Consider the following 10,571-nt stretch of genomic DNA (forward strand, 5'->3'; position numbering starts at 1 on the left):
GATTCTTGGAATTGACATTCGAAGAGATAGAAAGAAGTCGAAGTTATGCCTATCTCAAGAGGCATATCTACGGAAGATTCTTGAAAAGTTTGGTATGTCGAATTCGAAGCCAGTTGTGACTCCAACAAACCCTCAATTCAAGCTGAGTATTGATCAGTGTCCCAGTACTGATGTGGAAAGAGCCTATATGAATAGCATCCCATATGCTAATATAGTTGGTTCTTTGATGTATGCTATGGTTTGTACTAGACCCGACATAGCATACGCAGTAAGTCTTGTAAGCAGGTACATGGCGAATCCTGGAAAGGCTCACTGGCAAGCATTGAAGTGGATTTTAAGGTACATAAATGGGTCTCTGAATATAGTCCTAATTTATGGTGGAGCCTTGGGTGAAGATGGTAAAGCAGTAATCGAAGGATATGTCGACTCTGATTATGCAGGTTGTATGGATTCCAGGAAATCTATTTCTGGATATGTTTTCACTATGTTTGGCACAGCAATTAGTTGGAAAGCAACACTTCAGAAGGTTGTTGCTCTATCAACCACTGAAGCGGAGTACATTGCATTAACTGAAGCTGTGAAAGAAGCATTGTGGCTTGAAGGTTTTGCGAAGGAGCTGAAACTTCAAGGTCGAGGTATCACTGTTAAATGTGATAGTCAAAGTGCAATACACCTGTCGAAGAATTCAGCCTATCATGAGCGAACTAAGCACATTGATGTGAGGCTGCATTTCATCAGAGGAGTAATCGAGCGTGGAGAAGTCCAAGTGCTGAAGGTTTCGACTGAAGACAATGCTGCTGATATGATCACCAAGACATTGTCGAGTTGCAAGTTTTTCCACTGTATGCAGTTGATAAAGCTGCATGAAGAAAGCTAGTTTGTTCCCTTGATGTTGTAGAGTTAGATCCAAGGTGGAGATTTGTGAGATTTTGGATCGAACTCTAGTATGGCCGAAGGGTAGCTTCTTGGTTCGACAGGGTTAAGCATGAAGTCGAAGGTTGTTCACATGCTTGTGTCGAAGATGCTAGGGTTGTTAGCATGTTAAATTAGGTTTTAGTGTTTAAACCCTAATTTGTTAAGTTAGCTTGTTTATTAAGTTGACTTGTGTAATGGGCCTTGTGGAAAAAGCCCATTAGTTAGTATGTTAGGTTTTATTATAAATAGCATACTAGTCTCTCATCATTGCTAAGCTGCAAATCCTAATTTAGGGTGAGAGAGGTTATTTGTTATTCTTGTAAACTTGTAATCTTGTTTTAAGAGAAAGTAAAAGAATAACGGTTATAACCAATTATTGTGTTCTTCTTCTCCCCTATAATTCCCTATTATACTTTGTTATTGGTATCGTTTTTCACAACAAATATAATTGATACTTACTTGGAATTGTCTACCTTTGTAGGTCAATCTAAAACTAGGAGATTACACAACGATTGGAGAATATCAGAATCGAAAGATGAATGTCAATAATTATGAAGTTGGTAATCAACAGCTGAAAGAAGGATTGTTTCAAATTAAGGAGTGAATGTCAATAATTATTGATAGTATTCAACCTACAATAGGAATTAGATAGGGACACCCTCTTTCCCCTTATATATTATGTGCTTTCATAAAAGCCCAAGATTTAATAGTTTTCAGAGGTATACCAATAGTAAAAAAGAACCTAATATAACACATTTGTTTTTTTATACATATGACAATTTGTTTTTTTTTTCAAAGGCAAAGGAACAATAAGCTAAAACCATAATTGATATTAACATCAAATATCAAGAGAGCTCTGGTTAGAAGATCAATCTTCATCAGTCTCAAATGATGTTTTGCAGAAGTACTAATCAACATTACAAGGATGTGTTTAATAACTTATTGAGGATTCCTATTGTCAATAGAATTGATACTTACTTGGGACTGTCTACCTTTGTAGGTCAATCTAAAACTAGGAGATTACACAATGAACCTAATTCTTTGGTGGCTAAAAATCTTAAAGCCAAATACTATACTACCACTGATATTATTAAATCTAAATTAGGAAGAAGGCCTACCTATTTATGAAGTTGGTAATCAACAGCTGAAATAAGGATTGTTTCAAATTAAGGTGAAAGATAAATGTCAACAAAAGCAAAAAGGAACTTATCTGGAAAGGGAAGAAATGCATACTTGTTTAAATAACAAGAAAAATGTAGATGACAAGGGAAAAAACATCATGTTAGACCATATAAAGGATAATGTAATTACATATAAAAGTATTCATATGATTAATGATGATAACCATGAAATAAACCTTAGCAATAGCAGAATACTAATAGTGATTTCAAAAACACCAAGGCTAGCCATTTCTCAGTCAAAGGGAATAGCAATAAAAACATAAAAGACCAAAGATTAAAAAGACTACTATTATTGGTGATCTGGGTAGCCTTAATAGGCTTAAAGCCCACATTTAACTTTTTTTATTATATGAGAAGTTTCTTTTTAAAAAATAGAATTTATTATGGAGACAAAATTAGTTTTGGAGGATATTTTTTTCTCTTCCAAAATTGAAACTAAACAAACACTAAAGTTAGTAGATCAACATGCAAAATAAGTTTAATAATTATCAAAAATAAATTTACTTCGTTCAAGGATTTATGTGTGTTTAATAAAATTATATGTTCGTCCAATTATTATTATTTTTTTGAAAATGTCAAAATCAATAAAAAATAATAATAAGGCACAAGGCATGTCAATACAATTTATGAGTCATTCTTAAGTATTATTGATCTTACCGGTTGATTAGAATCGGAAGTGGAACAAAGATTTTTTGCATAATGTTGGTGATGAGGAGAAGAGGGTGTATTTGCAAGACATATACGTTTGAATATTTTTTAGGGTTAGAATTGAATTCATAACCCTCTCAAATGATAGGGTATTTATAATGTCCCCAACGCATGGCAATTGGTCCTTATTTTGGGTTGGATATTGGTGACTCAGGCCCAAAATAGGTGATTGTCAGGAATTTCTGTGTGAAAGCATGGTTAGGCAGGTATGCCTGATGTCTTGGATGTGCTGCTCAGACAAGGAGAAACTAGCTGTTGGCGCGGGCAGGTGAGTAGTTCGAGGGTAGTGGTGATCTGGGTGAGCCATCCAGCCACGCATTCTCTGCGAAGGGACAGGGGGAGAAATACTTTATGCTGCCCCCTTACTGGTTGGGCCAACTCTATTGAACCGTCTAAGACTCAGAGATGGATTGGACCATGCTCTGCCATTGAGCCAGTCCAGAACAATTATAAAGAATTTTGGATTCCCTAAAAAAATTCGTTCGAAATTTTAGTTCCTCGAAAAATTCTCTTCCAATTGTTGTCATTGTGTTGTTAAAAAAATAGTGTTGTAACAAAACAAAAAATCACATTGTATGATCAAAGTGATCTTTTCTGAATAACATATCATCTTTATGTGTGTTTAATAAAATTATATGTTCTTCCAATTATTATTATTTTTTTTGAAAATGTCAAAATCAGTAAAAAAAAACAACAAGGCACAAGGCATGTCAATACAATTTAGAGTCATTCTTAAGTATTATGAATCTTACCGGTTCATCAGAATCAAAAGTGGGTCAGAGATTTCTTGTACAATATTGGTGATGAGGAAGAAGGGATGTACCTGCAAGACGTTAAGATGCTAAAATAAATAGGAGCACATATACGTTTGAATATTTTTTAGGATTAGAATTGAATTTCTAACCCTCTCAAATGATAAAGTATTTATAATTTCCCCAGCGCATGGCCATTGGTCATTATCTTGAGTTGGACATTGGTGACCCAGGCCCAAAATAGGTGACTGCCAAGAATTTATGTGTGAAAGCATGGTCAGGCGAGTATGCCCGACATCTTGGATGTGCTGCTCAAACAAGGAGAAACTAGTCGTTGGCGCGAGGAGGGGAGTAGTTTGAGGGAAGTGGTGATCTAGGTGTCTCGGTGAGCCATCCGGTCACGCGTTCTCTGCAGAGGGACAGAGAGAAAAATACTTTATGTTGTTGCCCCTTACTGGTTGGGCCAACTCTGTTGGACCGTCTAAGACTCAAAGATGAATTGGGCCATGCCTAATTATTGGGCCAGTCCAGAACAATTACAAAGAATTTGGATTCCCTAAAAAAATTTGTTCGAAGTTTTAGTTCCACGAAAAATTCTCTTCCAATTTTTGTCATTGTGTTGTTAAAAAAAATAGTGTTGCAACAAAACAAATAATCACATTGCATGGTCAAAGTGACCTTTTCTGAATAACATATCATCTTTAAGACTTCAAATATCATTTACTTAATAACACAACAATTTAATTTAGCTTAAAGTTATAGATAAACTAACAATAAGTTATTAAACTAATGGTATTTTAAAATTTTATCAATAATATACTTAAGTCATTAGAAACATAAAATATGAACTTTTGTAAAAACAGTATAGTATAATTAGCAACAAAAACTGTATATCACCAATAACACGTTTAAATGTATAAAAAACATATACAACTCACATTTTTAATACTAATTATAAATTTAAAAATCTAATTATTTTAATAAAAACTAAATGGTCTCAATTTTCTCATTACATATGAATGTAGACAGCCCTTAAAATCATTAAAAAGATGAAGAAAAAAAGGATAAAAATGTTAAAAGATAAAAACAAACTTCTTATTTTGAAAAACCTCTCACAAGATGCCAATAAAAATAGCAAATGGTTTTTCTATTCCTATAAAAATTTTACATTCTTAGTTGTGCCCTAAACTATGGGCCTTTACACATGTTTAGTCCTTCACTTTACATCATCATTATATCATCACTTCCTTAAACAATGCCTCCTTTATAACCTAACCTTTCCATCCCATCTTGTGATCACTCTTCTCACAATTGAAACATTTCATCCAACATCTTCCTCAAAATGGTCAAATGTGCAAACCTAACAAAGCTAACCTCCGCATTCAAAAGATGGCCTTCATTGACCAAACTAAGCTTCATGTCTTCTACCTCCAAGCAACATGAACAGAAACCAAAGCTTCATGTTGTGTATGCCGGAAGGTCTCGGCGCCGATATCTCGTGAACTCGAAGGTTTTTCAGCACCCGGTTTTTCAGGAGCTGGTGGATAGGTCTTGCTGTGAAGGTGTATGTGAGGATGGTGTTGTGGTTGTTTCTTGTGAAGTTGTTTTGTTTGAACATTTGGTGTGGATGCTTGAGAGTGCTGAAAGTGATGAGACACAGTTGGGATCCATGGATGAGCTTGTTGAATTCTACCATTGATGTGCTTTGTTGATGGATGCATGATTATGGTTTGTTTGCTAGAGAACAATATTAGTAAGTAACGTATTTCAATTGTTTTGTATTTGCATGGTGATGTAAAAGAGAAAAAAGAAAGTGAATTGGTTATTTTTTATTTTTTTAAGGTCAAGTGAATTGGTTATTTAAGTGTATTGAAGTGGTTTTATTTTTTATATTATTATTATTATTATTATTATTATTATTATTATTATTATTATTATTATTATTATTATTATTATTATTATTATTATTATTATTATTATTGTAGTGAACATTACTTGAGTTAAATTTGAATTATGTGGAATGAGGTATTTTTTTACTCTTTTTTTTTTTTTTTGACAATGGTACTTTTTTACTTAATGTGTTATGAGTTATCTATTTGATGTTTTGAATTTGTTCCATAAAAACTACGAGCTAAGAATTTGTCTTTTTATTATTAAAAAATTGTTTGAGAATATTAAATTTTATATAATAGAAGACTCTAGATACATTTGATATATTGAGAAGTGAATTTAATTCTACGATATTACTATTCTCCTTATCTAATTTTAAAAGAGGAGGATTTAAGAAGTAATTTATTTATAATCTAGCAAGAAAAGAAAAACAGATTTGAACAATATTAAATACAACTGTTATAATTAATCAAAGATCCATCCAGTTCATAAACTGGCAAGCACAAGAAAACATTAAACTTTTCAAAAGTTTCCATAATTCTCTACTATATAACCGTTATAATTTTCCAAAAATTTAGGTAAACCACAATTACTTGATGGATCATATAATTTTTTTCTCAAAATCCATCTATGGGACATGTTAGTTCTAGTTTTAAAAAAATAGATTGTTTTTTTATTTCTAAAAATGATTTTTATAAAAATGTGCTTTTTAAATATTAATATTTTTTATATATATATTTTTTTAAATTGAAATATTAATTTTAACATCCTATGATATAAACATATAATTTTTTTCTCAAAATCCATCTATGGGACATGTTTGTTCTAGTTTTAAAAAAATAGATTGTTTTTTTATTTCTAAAAATGATTTTTATAAAAATGTGCTTTTTAAATATTAATATTTTTTATATATATATTTTTTTAAATTGAAATATTAATTTTAACATCCTATGATATAAACATATATTATTCAAAATCAAAATATAGTTAAAATCAAAAAAATTTAAAAAAGTTGTATTTTAAAGATGACTTTTATAAAAAATTATTTGAAATAATTTAAAAATTAAATAATTTTTTAAAATTTTAATATTAAAAAAAAATTCAATAAAATAATGAAATACCTACAATAATATTTTAATAATAACTATTCAAATTAAATTTTTATTTTAAAAAAATTATAATTTTTTTTCACAAAAATATACAACATTATAAAAATTATTTAAAAAAAAACCCACTCGTCTATACAGTGATCAAGAGCAATTTTATTTTTCATATTATTTAAATTTTATGATATGAATTTGTTTTTTAGACAAAACATGTTCAGAATGGATACATACCAATCAAAATTTTACTTCTAGAAGATCATATTTATGGAAAGATTCTCATCCAATCTCATACGTCTCTTATACATCACGCAAAATTTCAATTTTGTCTCCTGCTTCTGTAGATATACATTCGGAAGCACTCCATATTTTAAAAAAATTTGATTTCTTCCGTTGATGCATCTACGGAAGCATATAAAACAAAAGAAAACACAGTTAATTTCACCTTATTTTCAGTTTAGCAATACTTCCGTAGATGCATCTACGGAATATGGTGAAAATAGAGTGTTTCGTAGGTGCATCTACGGAACAGTCTTCTATTTTTTGAATTCATGTCATTTTCATTCAGAAACTCCATTTTTAAAGAGATACATTTTCAGATTCAGTAATGCATTTTAAAGACAACAGTAGGTAGACCAATGGAAATACAATATATATAAATAATGTCGGTCAAAGTGTCGAGTACATCATCAAATACATACAAAAATGAAATATAAATACATCATCAAATATAACTACTGAGTATGTCGGGTATCATCCTGCGTACCATCCTGCGCATCTCCTCTACCTCCGCCTCCGCGTCCAACGAGGGCTGTGCTGACTTTACCCCTAGCGTCAAGTGTCCCACGGGTCCTGGCACGATGTCGAGGGTAGTACAGAATGAACTCTGACAGCCTGATCATATCATCCAGCACACGCCTATAAGCAGACTCCTCAGAGAATAAACCCTCTGTAATGGGTGCTTCCGTAGATGGATCTACGGAAGTACCTTTGTTTCAAAAACATTGGGTGCTTTCGTAGATGCATCTACGGAATGCTCTAACGTTCATCTCTTCCATAAATGGATCTACGGAAGCCACTGAAACCAGAAAAACGCAACAATGGCGTAACTCCATTGTTCAATCACCAAAATGTCCATTTTTGTGGCTTGATCGTACATTTTAAACCTAAAACATTACTACATTGTCTACAAACACTATTTCTAAACCTATCCAATCATTTCCACACCTAAATATCGAATTCTAATTTGATTTCACAAATACTCTAAAATAACTCGAAATATCAAAGACTTACCGATTAAATAGAGATTTGAATTTGATGGAATGTGTTGATACTTGATGTTGACAATGTAGGTCGAGCTCGGGAGAAAGAAATGTGAAGTTTGAAATTTGGAGTTGAGAGAGTTTGAGAGTGTTTAAGAGTTGAGAGTTTGAAATGAGGAGAATGAGGGAGAGGAAAGGTCTGACGCGAGGTATAATATCAAACTATTTCGTAGATACATCTATGGAAGTCTTCTGCATGTTCATCTACGGAACAAAACAACGTTAAACGGAAAAAAAAAAAAAAAAAGGTGCTTCCGAAAATACATCTACGAACGCACAATGACAGATTTGTCAATTCAGTGATGTGGCTCATACCTGAGTTAAGAAATTTCCATATTTATTGCTAGGGCCATTTTGATTTGTACATGTTAAAAAATTCAAAAAATAAATTTTAGAAATCAATACGCAACTCAATACACAGTTTTCAAAATAATTTTTTTTATATTTAATTTCTTAACTTGTACATATTCTTAGAAGACAAGTATAGATTTCTAAAAAACTAATAATGCAAACTTTTTAAATTTCAACAAGTAAATTACTCTTCCGAATTATAAAAAAATACAAGTGTTAACTTTTTATTAAATTTGTTATTAATCTCTCCAAATCTATAAATTTTTGGTTTTAATTCTTCTAATTTTTTATTTGATATAGGAACTTTAAAATTTTTGTTTACTTTGTGTTTGTTACTTATCATTTGGTTTTAGTTCTTACATAACTAAATAAAAAAATTACAAAAACTAAAATCAAAATGTGATATGTTTGCAAGAGTTAGATATTTTATTTTAGTACACTATATGTTGTGTTTCTAAATTTCCCATTGCATGTAACAATTAAGTTTTATCCATTGAATCTTTCAAAAATATGAATTTTTACAATACTCTTTTTGTCAATCATAAGGATATTGGTTTAAAAAAAGTGATTGGAACTAAAACAATTCTATAAAATCGATTTATAGAATGAGGATTCTTCTCAATTATAAGTACAAGTTCAGATGATATATTATATTTTGATATAGTAAGAAGTGTTTTAGGTTATTTAGTTCTTTTGAAATGATAAACTATTCAATGATGGTTGTAAGGGAGTGGAAGATGTGGTTGAGTTATTAAAAAATACATCATGTAAGTGGTTTGCTACGAGAGTAAGAGGGCATAAAGAACATGATTGGTTGGAGTGGATTACTAATCCAATGAAGTGTGTTTGGAAATTTTTAGGTTGGTTGACATGGTAGTAGGAATTTTTAGAGGAAATTTTTTAACACACCCTGATGTCTTTTCAGTGGTTTTTGGTGAAAACTTTAAAATATCTCTATTAGCCGGATATGTATATCCAAACTCAACACATTAATATTTAGAAGGGGTATTTGAATATGTATGTTCGAAACAACTTTTTTGTCGAGATAAGGGGAGTTTCGCATGTGCATCTCTGAATCAACTCCATAATTTAAGTTCGGGGGTTTTGGAGTTGCATATCTAAATCGATTTAAATGTATATTTTGGCAGAACCTCTCATTCTCTCTTTTACAAGAGTTGAGTTCAAAAACTTTAAGCAAACACTCAAATATCTCTTTTCTAAACTCTGAGCAAGTTACTAAAGCATCTGAGCAAATTTCTCTGAGACTTTCAAGAATCGAAGCTTATTTCAATTCATTTCAACAACTATCCAAAACTTTGAATTTGAGTAAGTTTCTTCGAATTCATTGTTCTACTTTGCATGTGTATAATAGGTTATTTAGAATCATTTAAATTCAGTAGGTTGGAGTATAATTTGTAAAATGTGGTTATTTGGGTGTGATAATGAAGTTTTTGGGTGATTTGGGGCATGAAACCTCAACTCCCAGAAAATGGTAGTCGAAAGTGTTTTCGGATGTGCTTATCTAAAAACCCCTCTGAGTAGTTTCGGATAAGGACATATGAAATTATGCCTAAGTAGTTTTTTTTAAAATAAATAAAACTTGTTCCTTCCATTTGAGTAATGATTATTTTTTCCAGGAAAATGGCTGAGAACTCAAAGAACAGGTTGAGACTTGGCAGACTAAGCTAGACTGCCTCCGTTCGGCGTGAGAGAGCTGAGCAGTCTACTAGGGGTCAAATAAGGGAGCGGGTATCCCGGGAGAATGTGGTAGGAGCATCTACTTTAGCTCCAAGGAGTCGCCGGTCTCATGCGCCTTGTCTCAGGATGTTAAGCAGGAACCCGAGGAGGTTGATGTTCAAGCTACACAGGAAAACCCGCAGTATCCAAGAGGGGCCTCTGACATCTCCCTTTTGATCAATTACAATGATCATGCCGCTCAACATGTTTGAAATGGAGAGGTATATTTTTATTACACTTTTCATTTAAATGATTTACGCACAAATATGTTAACGATTAACATTGATATTGATAATTTTTTTACATGAACGGCTGCCCATAAAGTCTGTGAACCACACGCGGAAAATATTTGATCTACATCATCCTAATGAGGATTGGCTCATGGAGGCCATTCATGGCTCCGGACTTGTCGAACTTTGTTGTTCCACCTACATTACTATTAGTCACGGCATGCCGGGGGCATTTGCTGAGCACGAGGAGACGACATTTTTCCACTTTCCTGTAAGGGAGATGACGATCGCACTTGATGACGTTGAATGCATGCTACACCTTCCTATCAGATAGAGGTTACTTAACCACTCCCAGATCAGTCGTAATGATGCGATTGAATGA

General features: G+C 32.2%; 1 protein-coding gene across 1 annotated transcript; it reads left to right on the forward strand.

The window, feature by feature from the left end:
- The first annotated feature begins 4,898 nt into the window (after window positions 1-4,898).
- On the forward strand, window positions 4,899-5,255 carry LOC131639321 (auxin-responsive protein SAUR78-like). Its single transcript, XM_058909823.1, has one exon. The coding sequence runs from the start codon at window positions 4,899-4,901 to the stop codon at window positions 5,253-5,255; it is 357 nt and encodes a 118-aa protein (XP_058765806.1).
- Window positions 5,256-10,571: the final 5,316 nt, after the last annotated feature.

The sequence above is a fragment of the Vicia villosa genome, unplaced genomic scaffold (genome assembly GCF_029867415.1).
Source record: "Vicia villosa cultivar HV-30 ecotype Madison, WI unplaced genomic scaffold, Vvil1.0 ctg.002596F_1_1, whole genome shotgun sequence".
NCBI classification, from domain to species: domain Eukaryota; kingdom Viridiplantae; phylum Streptophyta; class Magnoliopsida; order Fabales; family Fabaceae; genus Vicia; species Vicia villosa.